At 58.2% G+C, this 18,307-nt stretch overlaps 1 protein-coding gene across 1 annotated transcript in view; it reads left to right on the top strand.

Annotated features, from left to right (window-relative positions):
* The window catches only part of NCOR2 (nuclear receptor corepressor 2), a 210,424-nt gene that overhangs the window by 109,740 nt on the left and 82,377 nt on the right, over window positions 1-18,307 (top strand). The window contains exons 16-18 of the mRNA XM_011988891.1: window positions 5,016-5,152; window positions 6,859-7,031; window positions 9,679-9,741. Of these exons, the coding sequence (XP_011844281.1) occupies window positions 5,016-5,152; window positions 6,859-7,031; window positions 9,679-9,741 (373 nt within the window). The remainder of the gene's footprint in view (window positions 1-5,015; window positions 5,153-6,858; window positions 7,032-9,678; window positions 9,742-18,307) is intronic.

Raw genomic sequence — 18,307 nt, 5'->3', positions numbered from 1 at the left:
ACGACCTGCTGTTGGATCGCCTTTTAACATGGGGCAGGTCATGTGACTTCCCGCCACCCCTGCACCTTTCGAGAAAGGTCCCCAGGGGCTCCTGCCGCCCTCAGGATGCCACGTGTATTTCTGAGCATGGGTGTTAGCCCTGGCCAGGCCCTCCAGCCATGCCCCAAAGTGCCACTTGGTAGGCACAGAGGCCATTTTCCCGTCGCCATGCCTCAGAGGCCTCCTGCTCTGCCAAAGCCCCTTCCCTCTCCTTGCATGTCAGCACACCTGGCTGCCTCGTCTGCACCATGAATGTGCCTTTTGAATGTGTCCTCATCACCGTCACCTCCATCTGGCCTGTCTTTGTCAACCTAAGTGCAAGCTCCATACAGTTGGGGGCCACATCTTTCAGTGGCTGGTGTGCCCCTTGGGGGTTCAGGGCATGCTGGCGGAGGGAAAGAATCAGGCAATGGCATCATTTGGCTTAAATGGGCTTAGGGAGGAGGCTGTGAACCCCCAACCGAGGGCGGAGGTAGGGCACCTGGATGTAGGACCTTCTAGGAAATGCTGTGTGACCTTGGTTGAGTTACTTAACCTCCCTGTGTCTTTGCATTCTCATCCATAAAACTGGGATGATACCAGTTGTTGGGAGGATTCAAGTAACAGGTAACAGGAAGCGATTAGGAGAAGGCCTCATCAAACGTGCTCAGCTTGTTCGTTGTTTTTATTGAGATAGTTTTCTGCATAGCCCGCGGTCTGGGGCTTCTGCACAGGCCCAGTCATGCGCTACTTGTCTGGCAGGCTCAGGGTTACGGGTTCATTGTCCAGATCTGGGGGCAGGTGTCCCTTGGGGCTTTGGGCCAGTGGCTCTGGCTAACCATAGATCCAGTAGGGTTTGCCACAGAGTTGTGCTGTGGTTTGGGGGGATGTTTCTGACCATACACGGGGCACAAACCCACTGTCGGCCTGACCAGTGGCACGTCTGAAAGGCAGAGGTAGCCCTCCACCACGAGGGCGAGGTCCTTTGAGATAGTGGAGCTGGCTTCTAGTTCTTTCTGATTCCCCTTCTTTCAGGCCCCTCACATCGAGGGAATGGTGCCCACGGGCGTTTTCTGCTGCACAGAGAGTCCTTTGTGTGCCTTGTGAGACAAGGATTCTTGAAGGCCTCGCTCCTCAGTGGGGTCTGAGGCCAGCCGTGGCAGCTTCTCCTGGCCCTGGTTAGAAATGCAGAGTCCCAGGTCCCACCCCAGACCCACTGAGTGGGAATTGGCAGGGGATGTGTATGCACCTTCAGGTGTGGGTAGCACTGGCCTGGAGCAGGGTGCTCTAACGAAAGCCTGCAGGCCAAATCCGGCCCACCACCTGCTTTTGTAAATAAAGTTTTACTGGCACACAGCCATGCCCTTTTTTGATACAAGGGCTGCTTTCACAAGACAGTGGCAGAGTTGAGTAGGGGGGTGACAGAGACCGCATACTTATCCTCTGGTCCTTACAGAAAACGTTTGCCAGTCCCTGGTAAAGCACTGGTTTTCAAATCTGGCTGCCCATCGGGATAACCTGGAATTTAACATATGAATGCCTGGGTCTTGGCCCAGAGATTCGGATGTCATTGGTGTGGGGTGTGGCCTGGGCATCAGGACTTCTCAGGGCTCCCCATGAGATCTGAGTGTGCAGCCAATGTCATAGGATCTTGAGAACCATGGACCTCAGTGGCCTGGGAAGCCCAGCAAGTGCAGTTCTGCCACTCTGTGGACAGGCCCAAGACCCGGCAGCCCAGCCTCGCCAGCGTTGGCCGCTGCACTTGCTGCCCTAAAACAAAGAAGGCTTTGGGGGCTGAGCCGGCTGCCAGGTCCCCCCAGCTCCTCGGGGAGTTGTGAGCTGGGGCCTCCCTCTCCCTGCGCAATCTCCCAGCAGCGAGTATGAGCAGCCCTAAATCAGTCCCTCGGCCTCCCGGGTGGCCGCTGCGAGACCCTGCAGATGTTCGTCATTAAGGCTCCCGGGGTCTGTCCCACTGGAAAGCATGTTTTAAGGCCAGGGCTGCTCTGGTATTCCTCCTTTTCATCTTCCGCTACCGGACTCACTCAACGTGGGCTGCAGGGATGCCTCTCCCACAGGAGATGTTGAGCCCACAGGAAGTGAGGAGCCCGTGCACAGGGCCCTAGGCCTTGGCTGCAGGGTGGCTCAGAAGGGACCACCTTGTGCTAGTGGGTGTTGCTGTATCCACTCCAACCAGAGGGTGAGGGTGGAAGGCACCCCTGCCCTGGGGCTTGTTAACATGTCAGGTAAGAGGAGGAGGCAGGGCTTGGTGACAGGATTGCACTTGGTGCCTCAGTTTCCTCTTCTGTAAGATGGACGGGTGAGTGGGTAGGGGAGACCACGTGGGATGGAGCCAGGCATGTGGCACCGTGAGCGATCGAACACGGAGACATGGGGGTTGACCATCCAGGAGAGAGGGGGTTGTGGGCAGGCCCTGGCAGGGCTTGTAGAGTGTGGAGTAGGGGGCAGGTAGGACAGGTAGACGGGGCGGGCTGGCGACTCTGCAGAACACAAACCCTAGATCCTGGCCGGGGGTTGGCTGAGACTCTCAGCTGGGGCTTTGGGGACAGCAGGGTCACATCCCCCACATGCTGGGCTGTCAACCTTCTTTGCTCCGAGACCTTGAAGCTTTGCCTCTCTGAGCCTCAGTTTCCTCCTCTGCAGAATGTGGCCAGTGATCATGGCTCTCCTATTTCTGAGGCTGGAATAGTGTTTGCAAAGTACTTGGTGTGGTGCAGGGGGTGGGTGACCCGCCGTGACATCCCTCTGGGTCACTGTTACTCATGGTGTTTTCATCTCCATCAGGACTTCAGAGGGGCCAGGAGCCGGCCCATGTAAAATGGACAGCACAGTGCTGGGTGTATAGTCAGCTCTCGGGGATCTGTGGGGATTTTCTCCTCTGCACCAGCCTCTTCCTCCTTGGGCTTTTCTGAGGACTCGGAGGAGAGCTCCAGTGGGGAAGGTTCGTAGCTCAGGGCCTGGCCCAGGCGCACCCCTCTCCTGACGGGCCCCTGCCTGTGGCCTGATGGGTGTGGAGCTGCATTTACTGGCCATGCCAGGGCAGACATTAACCTGCTTTGTGGGTCCATGGGTGAGGCCCCAGGGGGTCATGGAGCCCCCACCAGCCTAGACGCAGGGGCGAACGGGCAGATGCTCCGGGAAGGAGGCTCCGTGGCCGCTGCTCCCATCAGGAGGGATGCTGCAGCCCAGGTGGGGACTTCTTGGCACAGACGTAGCTGAGTGTGGTCTCAGGAGACACCAAGCTCCATGTGATTCAAAAGCCCCGGCCCTGCCCAGACTCCGGCCCTGGGCTGTTGCCAGGGACATCTGACCCAGGGAGACGGCATCCAGGCCGGGCAGCCCAGGGGGCAGGGCTCCCTCCCCAGGTCCCCACCTCTGCCCACATCAGGCAAATGTGGACAGAAAGGACACTGTAGGAACAAGCCTAAAAAACCTCCTGCCCCAGCTTCTGCCTCCAAAAGAGTCTTCACCTGGCGGCTGTTTAAAGGTTACGTTTGAGGGTTTGAGGTCAGGAGAGGGAGAACAGGCTGGTCCCAGAATGCCGGACACCTGTTGGGGAATCAGCAGCAACCTGGGGCGGGGAGACTGTTCCAAGTCATTGGGCCACTCTGCCCCTTCCTGGCTCCTCTTACAGAACACGGTGGCGTGGGATTCCTGGGGAAGAGAGGCAGATGCAGGCCCGAGGTTCTGCCCTGGACCCAGCAGCAGCCTCAGAGAGCCCACGGTTGCCTGCAGCCGTGAGACCCTTGCTCTGTTTCTCTGCCCCATCCTAAATGAAAAGAGGCTGGAGAGAGCGTTGTGTGCAGGGCCCGCGCCTGTTCCTGGCAGGAAGGAAAGGCCGGAGAAGGGGCCTCTCTCACCTTCCCGACCCCTCCTCTTCTATCTGCTTGGAGTTCTCGCTCCCTGGTTTGAAACATTGGTGTGTGTGCCCCTGGTACACATTAAAAGGCTTTGGGGTTTATTTTTATTTCGCTTGGCTCAAAGGGATGGAAAGATGGTCTGGTTTGGCAGCTGCCTGCAGGGAGGACCTTGGGGTGTCCAAGAAAATCAGTGTGTGCTTTAAAAGAAATCAGGCGGGATGAAAGGAAATCGGGAGGCAGTGCGGGGAGGAGCTCACACTCCTTCCTCTATGTCGGTGAGGGGAGGGGCGGCAGGCCCAGAGTGGCTGGGACAGGTTGGGGAGGCAGACAACAGGAAGAGGCCCAAGTTAGGAGGCTGGCTTGGCTCCCAGCCTCTCTGATCTGCTCTGTAAAATGGGCTTGTTCTGTCCCCCTGGGGTGCCAGCATGCGAGGGAGACAGCAGGAGCGGCCACCTCCACGCAGGCCTGGGGCCTTCCTGGGCTCTGGGGAATCAGGGGCATCCCCCCACCTCCCCGTTGTACAGACTCAGAGACAGAGGCTTAGAGAGGTGCCCTCAGCTCTGGTGGGGGCAGGGCTGGGGCATCAGGGGTGTGTCCCCACCTTCCCAGATGCTCAGGCACCCCTGCTGAGGCTCACCAGGGCACCTCTGGGGCCCGGATCACTTCTGCCCCTCTTAAATATCCGGGCCAGATGCGCATGTAAGCATGGCGAGGATTCTCTCAACCTCCCAGCCCTCAGCTGAGGCTCAGCTGAGGCACATACTCACGTTGCCAAGGCAAAGGAATCAGCACAGAGAGGTTAAGACCCTCATCCAAGCGCACACAGCCACTGTGTGGAAAGGGCAGGAATTGAAACCAGCACTTCTGACACCAGTGCTTCCTGCCCCTCACCCCAACTCCGCCTACCCAGGCCCCTAGGGCGGCAGGACCCCAGGCGGTGCCTCTCCCCAGCTCATGCCAGTGGGGCCTGGCTTCCCGGTTGTTTACGGCCTCTTCTGGGTGGACCCCACGTGTTTTTTTCCTCCTCCCCAGCTCAGGCTGAGCCCAGGTGCAGAGATTCACCTGTTCATGGTTTCCTTCCCTCCCCACTCCCCTCTGCCCTCCCCCGGGGTCTGACAGCAGCAGCAACAGCAGCAGCAGCAGCAGCCCATGCCCCGCAGCAGCCAGGAGGAGAAAGATGAGAAGGAGAAGGAAAAGGAGGCGGAGAAGGAGGAGGAGAAGCCGGAGGTGGAGAACGACAAGGAAGACCTCCTCAAGTAAGGCAGCCCGCTGTCCCCTGCAGGGCCCGGCTGCTGACCCAACCTAGGTGGCACACGGGTCTGGGGAGCCCTTTGTAGAGATGGGTGGGGCGTCCACTAATTGCCTGTGAGCAGGGGAGAGGGCTTTCTGCTTGTCTGCCCCTGACAGCCCCCCTTCCAGAAGCCCTCCCATCGCCCTCCTCCTCCTTCCCGGCTCCCCCCCGTATCCGCTCTCCCTTTCTTTCTCCAACCCTCTGGAGACTTTAGAGACTGATAGCTCATTTGAGCTCCACTCCTGAGCTAATAAATCCAGGCAATGACTTTGGAACTCTCTGCCTCCCCTCCTCCTCCCGCTCTTGCCTCCTGAGGCGCCAGGAAGGGGGAAGGGGGGATCAGAGGCACTCCTGGAAGGACTAGGTGTGCAGGCGGCTGCTGTCACCTTTAGAATCATTGATGGCAGTGTGAGTTCTTGCAGATCAAGGCACAGCCTCACCGTGGGGGCCGTGACGGCCTCCTGTGCCTGCCAGGGGCTGTGGGAGTGCAGCCAGCTGGAGAAAGGGGGGCGGCACGACTTAGCGCCAGGTACCTGTAATGGGCTCTGGAATTTGGCTTCAGAGAACATCTGGCTTCCTCACCCCGTCTCCCAGACACTTCCAGCAAGGGCCTTTCAGGAAGATGAATGGGAAGGTGGAGGTGATCAGTCTGAGCCTCCCGCAGTAAAACTCTCCCCAGTTGCTTCTGCAAGAGCCCCAGCTTGTGTATCGAGGTTGCGAGCACCCCCACACACCTCAACTAGGCCTGCAGGCTAGGCCTGCATAAAACCGGCAAGAGAGTTTCCTCCTGCCAATGCCTAAGACACCTGGCCCTTGATAATACTGAAGGCCAATGTATTGCCTCTTATAGAGCCCCTCTGGAAATAGCTCCTCTGTGGTGAATAAAATGGCCCTGTAAATTGCTGCCAGCCCACACCTCCATTTAGTTCACCAAATAGTCTTGCAGACAGTATCTATTTGGTGCATAAAATGGTCTTGCAGATAGCCACCAGCCCAGAAGGAAAGTTCCCAGTACCTCCCATTTGGGGGAATAAAATAGCCAGCCAATTAACTACCTGTCTACATGGCCTTATTGGTGAATTAAGTAGTTGATAGCCCAGGTTACACCCCCTATCCTTTTTTTTTTTTTTTTTTTGAGACAGGATCTTGTTCTGTCGCCCAGGCTGGAGTGCAGTGGTATAATCATGGCTCACTGCAGCCTCGACCTCCCAGGCTCAAGAGATCCCCCTGCCTTAGCCTTCCAAGCAGCTGGGACCATCAGCATATGCCACCACACCTGGCTAATTTTCTGATATTTTTCTTTTGTAGAAATGGGGTCTTGCTATGTTTCCCAGGCTGGTCTTAAACTCCTGGGCTCAAGCGATCCTCCAACTTTGGCCTCCCAAACTGCTGAGATTACAGGTGTGACCCAGCACACCTGGCCGCAACTCCCTTTTGAGAAATAGCCTGGCATTGTTCTGCCAGCTGTACTCCCACGTCTGGTGAACGGGGAGGCCCTGCAGACCACCCCCGGCCACCCTCACCTTAGGCCTCTCCCCGTCTTTCTTAGCATCTGATTAGCGCCACTGCTGGCAGGCAGTGCAAATCCAGCTGAAGAAACGGTCTCCTCCAGTGGCCGTTTGATTTCCCGGCTCAGGTGAAACCATCCTGTCTCCCCTCTCTGGCCTGTAGGGAGAAGACAGACGACACCTCAGGGGAGGACAACGACGAGAAGGAGGCCGTGGCCTCCAAAGGCCGCAAAACTGCCAACAGCCAGGGGAGACGCAAAGGCCGCATCACCCGCTCAATGGCTAATGAGGCCAACAGTGAGGAGGCCATCACCCCCCAGCAGAGTGCCGAGCTAGGTGAGCCAGGGGCCAGGATGCAGGTGGGGGAGGGGCTGGAGACATGGCGGGTTGCACTCATATGAAAGTTTCGTGCAATTTGAGTTAATTGGCAACTGCCAAGGGGCTGACGTAAGTCATGGTTGAGGTCAAATCCCAGTGCTAATTACTGGATGTGCTGTGTGACCCAGAGGGAATTCCTGAACCTTTCTGTGCCTCAAGGTCCTCATGTTCTCAGTGGGAGAAATCGGTGGTTACCTCTAAACATGGAGGGAGAGTTGTAGTCACTTGCTATGTGAGAAGCACCTAGAACAGTGCCTGGGGTGTAGGAAGAGCTCAGTGGCTTCAACCAAAGTGATTTCAGAGCATGAAGATGTCACATAAAAAACCCAATGACCAATTCTGGATTTTTTGGTTGTCGTTTTTAAAACAGAAGATCTGGCCACGCGTGGCCCAGGTTGCCACGAGGTGGCAGTTGTTGGGAGCCAAGTAACCAGCACCCCTTCTTAGAATGTCATGGGCTCTACTTGTCCCCACCCAGCCTCCACCCTGGTAGGCATCTGGGTTTGTACCTTCACTTCCGTGGGCCTCGGCTTCCCCTTCTGTTGAGAAGGGTGTTCATCCCTCATTGCCCTCCCAGAAAGTGGAAAAAAGTAAGAGATGATGTCAGTGGCAGTTCCCAAGATTCGCCACAGGGGGCAGCGGTGTGCGCCTGTTGTCTCTACTTTGTTTAGCTGTTAGGCTCCAGCCCTCCAACCACTGCGGGAACCCACCCAGGGGCCAAGCGCTCAGGCCGAAGCCCCACCTGCCAGGGCTCATCCTCAGGGTGGAGATGCTGCTTCATCTCTCACAGAGCCCCACCGTCCCCTAGGGTCCGGCTCACACACCTGTCTCTTCTTCCCATGGGATGTAGTTTGGACCTATTTCGTAAATGGCCCACTTGAAGCTCAGAGAGGAAACATGGCCTCTCTAAAAATTTCAGTGTAGCTGGCCGGGCACGGTGGCTCACGCCTGTAATCCCAGCACTTTGGGAGGCCGAGGCGGGCAGATCATGAGGTCAGGAGATTGAGACCATCCTGGCAAACACGATGAAACCCTGTCTCTACTAAAAATACAAAAAATTAGCCGGGCTTGGTGGCAGATGCCTGTAGTCCCAGCTACTTGGGAGGCTGAGGCAGGAGAATGGCATAAACCCGGGAGGCGGAGCTTGCAGTGATCCGAGATCGTGCCAATGCACTCCAGCCTGGGCGACAGTGCGCGACTCCGTCTCAAAAAAAAAAAAAAAAAAAATTCAGTGTAGCTGGGATTAGAGCTCAGCCCCATTGGCCACAGAGCCTGTGTAGCTCCTGTAGGTATTTTCCAGCCGCCCTTTGGTGGCAGTGTACTTGGAGGCCCAGGGTGAAAGGGAAAGGGCTTTCTTCCTGCCTGATCTCTGGGGATAATGCTCTCGGACCCAAGGCTGATGCTGAGGGCTCAGCCGCAGGGTGGAAAACACACTCCTGGGCCTTCCACATCTCTTTTGGCACCGGGCACCCTCAGCACCCCGGCATCCCTGGCACCGCTGGCTTCTGTAGGCTTCCTCTGGGAGTCCTGTGGGGAGGAACGGGAGCATCGATGAGGTCCCAGAGAGGCCCAGGCTGTGGCTGCAGAGATAGGGGAGGCTGGGGTGGTTCTGGCCTGTCAGGGGTGATGGGGCTGCCCATGGGGGTGGGGGCCGTCTCCCCTCTTCTGCTGGAACCTTCCTCCACTCCTCAGCCAGCCTCTATTGGACACATACTCCGCCTGGCACAGTTCCAGGCGCTGATTCCATGAACTGACATCCCTCGCACCCACCCCACTCACAGGTCTTAAGCAACTGGAGAAGAAGGACCAGGGCTCACATCCAGGGGAGCTCGGCAGACAGACCCAAAAATAGTGCCACAGCAGAGACACAGCCACCTCCAGCCAACCCCAAGGCCAGGCTGTGTCCCTTCCCAGTGACACCAGAGGCCCCTCCTTGTACTGGATGGGTGGGGGGTACGAAAATTACCCTCTGGGGTAGGGCTTCTCCACCATGGGCGATTTTACTCCCCCACTGGGGGACGCCTGGCAATGTCTGTGAACAGTTTTGATTGTCACAGTTGGAGCGGAGCCGCTGGCATCCAGCGTGCAGAGTCCAGGGTTGCTAAGCATCCTGCCGTGATGGGACAGCCCCACAGTCATGGAAGAGCTGGGCTCCGAGAGGGTACTCGGTCAGGTGAGGTCCTGGCCCACCTGAAGCTCATGTCCCACGGTCACCAAGTCACCAGGTGACTGCTTTCCCAACAGAGTACAGGCAGAGGCAGTCATGATCAAGGCCCTTGACTGCTTCAGTGTCACCTTCTATAAAATGGGGTGATGGCAGGTGCCCCGACCTGGGCGGCTTGTGTGGAGGTTGGCCCCGACCAACGGCATGTGGGACTGCCCAGCACAGCCCCAGCCCAGCATAAAGGCTCAGGAGTCAGGTGCCACGATGGGTACTGGCTGGGGAGGGGCGCCTGAAATGTGGCCTTCCCATGGGATTCAGAGCCGTGGGGTGACACCGTCAAGGCCTAGTCCACTCCCTCCCTGGCTCAAAGGAGAGAAAAGGGCGGAAGGCAAAGTGCCTCCTTTCCCGGCTCCTGCCAATCACCTGGCGTCTTCTTTTCAGCCTCCATGGAGCTGAATGAGAGTTCTCGCTGGACGGAAGAAGAAATGGAAACAGCCAAGAAAGGTGAGGGGTGTGCACGGCTTTAAGCCTTGTTGGTTTGCGTCCAGGGCGCTTGAAACTCGCGTGCTGGGGAGGGTGTTGACACATTTGGCCTTGAACCAGGGACTGTGGTGAGGCCTCTGGTGAGGCTCTGGTTCCGGGCTGTTCTCAGGCTTGTCACCGTGGAGCCTCAGTTTTACCCTCCTGAAAATGGGTCTGTGCAGCTGCACTGTCAGGCTAGGCTTTGTGACTTGAGGGCACAGCCCAGAGAGACACAGCCTGTGCTGTGCATGTAGTCAGCGAGTGGCTTCTGGGTGATCTCTGTGGCCAGCACCTCTTGGCCTTGGGGACAGAGCAGCAGCAGCACACCTGGGTGCCTCAGGACAGTCAGAGCTTGCCGGCGGCCATTTCGGAAGAGTCCTGGGGTCAGGGAGACCTGCAGGGCGTTTGTCCAGCCCTTAGGCAGAGCCCCAAAGGCCCCATCTGGGCTCAAGTGTGCTGGGGCTTTGGAAACCTGTCTTAGGTTTGAGCACCCAGTCTGGGTGATGACGGGTTCTGGAGTGGATGGGGACACCTAGGCTGCTGGGGACAGTCGTGGGAGCGGGTCACGTGGCAGGGAGCCAGCAGGCGTTGGTGCTGGCAGCGGAAGCCATTCCCAGTTTGCAGGTGGCCTTGTGATGTGCAGCACGGCGGAGGCTGGGGCCCAGTTCCTCCTAAGCCGGAGACCGTCTCAGCTGTGCTGTCTCCTGGCCAAGTTCTTTACTTCCCAGCACAGTGACCTGACTCTGGGCCTCCATTTGCCCGTCTGTTAAGTGGGAGGGGCATCCAGGTTGGCTGTGAGGAATCAGATAACCCTGTGTGAGGGCCCACAGTGGGCTGAGTGGGAGCGAATCTCCCCCGTCCCTCACCTGTACCTGGCCTAGGGCAGGGGCTGTGGGAGCTGGGGCATCACTGGCAGCACTGCTGAGGCCGGGGCGGCACCTGGCTCCCACGGCGCGCTCGCTCTCAGTTATCTAAGAGGTGGCGCATGTTCCTGTCCCCGCCCATGTCCCTGTTTGTGGGCGAGGAGCCAGGAAGCAGAGGCCAAGGAGTGCCACGGGTACCGGAGCTGGTGTGTGCGGCCGGGAGCTGGCCCAGGCCCCTAGTCCCTGTCCCCGCCCCGTGCTTGGTCCCGTGGCCCTGCTGGAGTTGAGGCTGTCTGTGACGTGCGGTTTCTTTGTACAGAAAGCTCCAGGTCGTGACTTACGGAGGGAACAAAGGCCCTTTATAGCGAACGCTCCTGGCACATAAGGGCAGGTGTATCTGAGAACAGGCTGGAGCACGGGGCTTCTGGACCCGGACCCGCCCTCCACTATAGTTGTGGGAGGTGCTGAGGGTCCCCACAGCCCTGAGAAGACCCCCATAGCCCCCGCCCTCACCCCGGGACCCTGCCCCTCGCCCTCAGAGCTCCTCCAGGGGCCCTCTGCCCTCCACCTCCCAGGCTGAGGTGAGCCTGGACCCAGAGAGACCCTTACACCTTTCAGGAAGGAGGGCCCGCCTGCCGCTGCAGTGGGTCCGGCTCTGTGTGTGGTGGGCAAGAGGCATGCCAGTGGGGCCTGGGCACGTATCCAGCTGGTAGGGCCTGGGGCTGCTGTCAGCCCCCAGAGAGGCCAAGTTGTTTCTGTGTCTTAAATGTCCACTTGGTGGTTTCTGGTGTGTATTTCATTATAGGCTGCAAAAGAAGCTTTACTGAGACCGTGTGATTCCCCCCGCCTTTTATTTAATTTTGATACGATACACATAACCTGAAGCTCACCATTCTAACCACTGGAAAGTGAACATCTCAGTGGCATTGAGTACATCTGCATTGGTGTGCAACCCTCCCCACTGTCTAGTTCCGGAACTTTTTCTCACCCCAGATGGAAATCCCATACCCATTAGCAGTCCCTCCCAGGGCCCCGCCCCAACCCTGCCAGCCCCTGGCAGCCACTAATGCACTCTCTGTCTCTGTGGATTGGCCTGTTCCGGGCGTTTCCAATGAATGGCATCCTACAGTGTGTGGCCTTTTGTGTCTGGCTCCTTTCTCGGAGCGTGATGGTTCTGAGGTTCATCTGAGTAGCTTTGTATGGCTGAATAATATTCCATCACCTGCGCAGACCACATTTTGTCGGTCGTTCATCTCTTGGGGACGTGCAGGTTGTTTCCATGTGGCTGTTGTGAAGAGTGCTGCTGTGAGCATTTGTGTAAAATTATATGAGATTTTTAATCATACGTGAGTCCCTGGGATCTTAGCCTGTTGGCTGGGAGATTGCCCAGAGCACCCACCCATAGGAGGACTCCACGTGGACGTACCCAAATGGTCAGCCCGAGGTTCCACCGCCTCTCCATCCCCTCTCATGTCTCCTGCTGTCACCACCACCTCTTCACCAGTGACCCCCCCCCCCCCCATTGCCTGAGAACTGGGAGACAGCGCCTGCCCTCTCTTTGCCTTCTGGAAGGGCAGATCCGGAGGCTGGGAGGACGGCTGGGGATGACTCACCGGCACAGAGGAGCCCGTGTCCCACCATCTCAAGGTTGGGTCCTCAGTGACGACAGTGAGCTCATCCTGGGTTCTGCCCGTGGAGATGGCAGTGAGAGTCCCCTGGGGGCCGTGCACGCGGAGGCCCTGCTCAGTGACATTTGTAATGATGCCGTGAGCAGCAGCGTGCTCGTCTGCCGTGAATTACAGCAATCTGGACAATTACTGCTCAGGGTGGCTGCTAATGGCTGTGTGTTCCAGGCGGTGGCAGGAGGGAGCGGGGGTGGGGCGGGGAGACAGGTGCTGGCAGCCCCCAGCAACTCCTCCATATAGGGAGGTGGGGGTGGAGAAGCTAGGAAAGTTCTGGAGCCCCTGCCCAGAAAACCAAGAGTTAGGAAAAGGGACTGGAGAAGCGGCTATTGCTGAGGCAGATGGTCTCCGCCCATCCTTTACCCATCATTTCAGCAACACAGTGCCTAACCCTCTGTATGGCAGGGGCACTCAGGAATGAGCCAGCCCCACCCCTCCCTCAGGGAGCCTGGGCAGATAAGTGGCCAGGTTTCCCCAGGGCCTTCGGACCCCAGCCTGCCTGAAGCCTCTGCAAGACTTTAGCAGCACGGCCCTGGAGGATGAGCAGCAGTGGGGCCCCATCCCTCGGGAGAAACCAAGTCTCAACCGCTGGATGTTTCCGCTGTGTAACCTCAGGCAAGCTGGTCAACCTCTCTGTGCCTCAGTTTCTTCATCTGTACAGTGGGAGTCAAGGAGCACCCACTGTGTGTTTCCTGTGGCTGCCATAATAAAGGGTCATGAACTGGGTGGCTTAACTATATTCTCTCACTCTTCTGGAGATGAGAAGTCCAAGTTGAAGGCATCCGAGAGGCTGCATTCCCTCCAGAGGCTCTGGGGAGGAGCCTGCCTTACCTCCCCCAGCCCCTGGCACCTGCCGGCAGCCTTAGCGGTCCTTGGCTCATGACCGTGTCCCTGCAGGCTCTGCCTTCGTCTTTGTGTGCCTTTCTCCCTGCGTGTCTCTGTCCACATTTCCCTCTTCTTACAAGGACCCATCCCAATCCAGTATGACCCCACGTTGACTTGATCACATCTGCAAACATCCTTTTTCCAAATAAGGTCACATCATAGGTTCTGGTGGACATGAAGCATTGGGGGATGCTCTCCAACCCAGCACACCCCCCTTCACGGGGTTTTGGTGAACGTACGCGGAAGAGCCGAGGGCAGTGCCATCTGGGGCATACTGACTTCCCCATCACTTTGTAGCCACAAGCAGCTCCTTAGCCCCCGACCTCGGCCTGGCCCATCTGTTTCACCCTCAGTTTCCATCGTACTCTCAGATGAGGCAGAGATGCTATCTCCCAGGGGCGCCTTAAAGGCGGAGCGAGCCACATAGGTACAGTCCTTGGTATACAGTAGGCACTCAGAAGTGGCAGGCTGTCAGCTCAGGGCACAGTCTCCGGACCTTGCTCCCTAGGTTTGGGTCCCTGCAGAGTCTGCCTCCTGCAGAGTCTGACTCTGAGCAGGTGCCTGCACCTCGGGGCCTCAGCCCCCCGCCACCTCTGTCTTCGCCCAGGGGATAGGGGTCAGAGGTAAGTCACCGGCGAAGCAAATGTACAGTGACAATGGGAGGAACCTCCATGGTGCTGGGGGCCGCCAGTCAGAGGGCTCCCCCGAGGAAGGGGCTGACACCCAGAGCACGAAATAATAGTGAATATCACCCAATAACACCGTGGAGGCCGTCCTGCGTGCCGGGCACTGCTGGAAGCTTTGTGTGTATGAAGTCACTTCATCTCTACCAACCTGACTAGGAGGTAGGTGCTGTTATTACTTCTGTTATTCAAATGAGGATACTGAGGCCCAGAGAGGTTTAGTTCGCAGCCCAGGGTCACACAGCTATGAAGTGGTAGAGCTGGGATTTGAACCCAGGCATTCTACTTGCAGAGTAGGAATGGGGTTGGTGTGAGGGCTGAATGAGTTAGTCCATGAGCCAAGCTGTTGACCAGATAACAAAGGCAGGATAGGCATGTGCAAAGGCCGCGTGGCAGAGGCAGTGTAGCCCTGTGAGAAGTGATTGAAGCCCAGAAGGTAGAGGGACCACCGGGAGCCTGGCCTTGCCAGCCTGGGATGGAGTTTAACTATTACTGTAGAGCATGGGAGGCCACTGGGGAGGGGCTGGGGACATCATGGCTGTAGGGTTTCGGGTGGGCAAGTGAGCACCTTCCCTTCTTGCGTGCACGGGGCTGTGGCTGCCTGCCCTGAGGCTCACGCTGCCTGGGGACCGAGAATGTTCAGGAGGCAGCTTCCCCAGGAATTGGGCAGCTCTGGGGAGCTGGCCGCCTGCCCTCAGGCCCAGCGCCACGTGGGGAAGGAGGGGCAGGGCAGGAGCAGGGCTGGGATGAGGGACTTGGTTCCCCTGGGAAAGGTCAGCCTGGCCTGGCTTGGAAGCCCAACCCAGCTGTGCGAGAGGCCCACGGCTCTGCTGGCAGCTCCTCCAGGCCCCAGCCCTCTTCTCTGGCGGCAGAGAACCTGCTGTGGAGCGGGTGGGGAGGCTCCTGGTCACACCACTGTCACACCATTCTAGACCAGGAGTAAGCTCTGGCCCGCCTCCGGGCCGCCAGTCTTTCCCGGCTTCCAGGGAGCGGCCCACAGTGGGAGGACGTGCAAGACCAGGCCCTGGTGGCTCCGGTGAGCCCGGGCAGACCCCAGAGGCCTCCCCCAGGAGCTCCAGCTGCCTTGCCTAGTGGCCTTACCACTTTCCACAGGAGCCAGGCAGGAACCACTCATTGCTATGCACATGGGCTGGCCTGACGGGCTTTTATGGATGAAGCATCTAAGGCGTGGGAAGAGGAGGGGTGAGCCCCCAGTCCTGGAGCCTGGAGAGCAGGACCTCCCCCATTACATGTCCACAGGGAAAGCCTCGGGCTCTGCCCACCATGGACCCCCCGAAAGAGGAGCGCCTGTGTGCTTGGCCGCACAAAGCTGCCAGAGCTTACAGTGGGGTGGGCGGGCCAGTAGGCAGTGCTGCTGCTTCTGGGTTTGGGTCTGCCTGGCTACTTCCTGGTGCAGCTGTCCGTCAGGGGTGTGTGACTCAGGAGGGGTGGCATACCAGGCAGGGATGGTGCGGTGCCTCGGGGCTCGCGTCCAAGGAGACTGTCACCACGTGTGGTCTGGAGAGAGACCACTAGGGAAGGACGCGTGTCTGGGGCTGGTTGGCCTCCCGGCCGGATCTGTGACAAACAGTCTGTTGTGATGGTTTGGAAGGAGGAGAAAGTTGGGGTTTCTGCAGGAACTTGGGGTACAGCCAGACACAGGGGCAAGGTCTGAACCACACTCTTGCTCCTGTCAGCACCCTTGAAGATGAGATCAGGCATCGACAAGTCCCTCTTCCCTCCTGCGGGAGACCCATGAATTCGCATCCACATGGCTCCTGACTCAGGGAAGGAGCACCTGGCAGTTGATGCGGTCGTAACGATGCCTGTTGTCACGTGGCGAGGCTGGTACTCATGAGCGAGGCAGGCCCCCCACACGCATGTGTACACATGCACGCATACACACGACTTTTGCTTTGCACAGGAGAAGACCAAGGCCAGAGGGAGAGCCAGTGCTCACCTAGCACACTGCAGTGGACATGGGGCATGGGGTGGGCTGTCTGACCCCCCAGGCTGGCTTCCCGCTTGGCTCTGCTCTGTAGGAAAACGTGACATTGAAGGGTGTAACGTAGCACGTCCGGAAATGGTAGGCGAGACAGCGCCAGGTTGTACGCAGGTGACTTTATTTCATCTTAATGAGTCTGGGTTTTTTTTGAGAGCTGGGAGAAGATGTAGCTTGTTCACATTGTACCTATGATTTACGGGTGTAATTGCTGATGCGGAGGCTAAGGCAGATAGCAAGGCTGACTTTTGAAAGAGTAGATGGAGAGAAAAGAGTGGGGAGGTGCAAGTCCAGGTGTGATGTTATCCAGCCAACATCCCGATGGGATTTCAGGATGGCAGGAGTTCGGGAAGTCCTGACAAGACGCGCAGGAGGTGCCCGGCCTGTCAGGGGTGTCAACGCGGAGGCACCGTCCATGTGGAACACCCCCAGGGCTTGGGGTTTCCGAAATGAGGAAGTGGCATGACTCAGGCCCAAGACAGCTGGGTCTTTTCCTCCCAACTTTGATAGGGTTTTGGGCAGAACATGCTGAGTGTCTCAGGGAAAATGACAGCTGGAGGGCGGTGGTCGATGCCCCCTCTGGCAGGCAGCCTGTGAGTCTTCATGGAAGGGGCGGGAAACGTCGAGGCTGGAGGTGACTGGCTGGGTGGGGAGAGCGAGTGTGTTTCCAGGGTTGGGGGCTGACTTCCAGAGAAAACAGCGGCGACATCCCCAGATGCAAGTGGGTGGTGGTGTGGTCCCCTTGGAGTCCTGGCTGTGGGTGCAGATCTGCAGACCCTTGGAGAAAAGCAGCTTGGGAGCATCTGAGCAGGGCCGCAGGCCTCCCTGAGGGCCGGAGCACCTGAGCCGAGGAGGCTGAGTCCTGGCCCCCACAAGAACAGCTCGTCACGGGCCCCCAGATAGCATGTGGGACGCTGCCCCATGGGTGCCCAGAGCAGGATTAGCCGAGCGGAGCCCCAAGCACCTACCCCTGTGGCCACCGGGCCCCTGCGCCTGTCTCTCCGCTCTGTCTGTGACTCAGACCTCCTGGCTGGACTTCCTGTCTTGGTCAATTTCACTTCCTAGTTCCTGCCTCCTGACTCTTCAGAACGAAACTCCTTCCTTAGAAATTAGAAGTAGGGTCGGGGAATCCAGACCACAGGGCATGGTGGCAGAATCTACCGTCTCCGCCCTGGCACAGAGTGTGGGGGGCGTGTGCCTGAGTGTCAAGGGGGATACCCCAGCCTCTTTTGGGAGGGTGCAGGGCTAAACCCACAGCCCCCTCTTCCTTTGCAAGCTCCTTACCAGGGACCCAGACGGGTGGCAACGATGCCCAGGGTGCCCAGCAGGCCCCAGACACCTGCCGATGAGCAGTGGAATGAGGGAGCTAATTTCAGAGGTGGCAAAAGCTATGAAGATGATCAAACCCTGGGATGGCAGGGCGACGGGGGGTTCACTTTGGTGGGGCGGGCAAAGAAGGGTTCTCTGAGGAGCTATCACTTGAGCCAAGACCAGAGGGAGGACGAGGCACATCCGTGAGAAAGCCGTGGAGGTGGCAGGAGCAGCCAGTGCAAAGGCCCTGGGGCATACACGAGTGACCCAGGGAGAGGCTGGGCGGGTGCATGGAGCTGGCTCCATAAGGGTTGCCTGGGCCATCCTAGGGCCTTTGGATTTTATTCCAAGAGCTTCAGGTGGTCACTGGAAGATTTTAAGCAGAAGAATGATTTGATGGGGTTGGCATCCTTAAAAGTGCACTGAGACCTCCCCTACAGAGGATGGAGGGTTGGACTCAGGTGGAGAGGCCCAGATCCCTGATGTGGTTGAGGTTTGTTGCCCTCCCCTGGCATCGTGCCCCAGGACGAGGGCTGGGGCATTCCAGAGACACCTTCTGCTCCCCAGGTTTTCGGGGACAGGATGGAAGGGCTGGGGGTTAAAGGCAAAGGAGGTTAATGATCCCAGAGTCAGGGAAGTCGGTCGTGACCTGAATCTAGGCTCCAAAGTTCAGCTCAGTTAACTTTCAACCTCCTGGGAGGCTCCCTGGCATTTCCGACAGTGTTCCTTCACGGCTGCAGGGGATCTCAGAGGACGAAAAGGGCAGGTGTTGTCCCAAGATCCCCCAGCAGCAGAGGGCCCTTTGGGGACCCCAAATCCCCAAATCCTTCCCTCCCCTAAATGTTTGAAGGTCTTGTGTGCACCCGACAAAGGCTCCTCAAATCCCAGGCTCCCTTTGGAATGCGAGACCAGCCCTGCTGCCCACCCATAGCCCCCGATGGAGGGCTTGGTCGGCCTCAGCAGCATCAGGCCAGGCAGGGGACAGAGCTCAGGTGGAACTGACACGGAGAGTGGGGGGACGGGTTGAGGGGATGACGGCGGAAGAAGCTGTTTGCTCCCCGTCTGCCGGGGGTGGAGAAGCTCTGTTTTTCTGGAACCCTCATCTGTTCTTACCACTGCTGA

Source organism: Mandrillus leucophaeus, unplaced genomic scaffold (assembly GCF_000951045.1).
Source record: "Mandrillus leucophaeus isolate KB7577 unplaced genomic scaffold, Mleu.le_1.0 Scaffold34, whole genome shotgun sequence".
In the NCBI taxonomy this organism is placed as follows: domain Eukaryota; kingdom Metazoa; phylum Chordata; class Mammalia; order Primates; family Cercopithecidae; genus Mandrillus; species Mandrillus leucophaeus.
The sequence above is the reverse complement of the archived record's forward strand: the minus strand, read 5'-3'. Positions and strand labels throughout refer to the sequence as shown.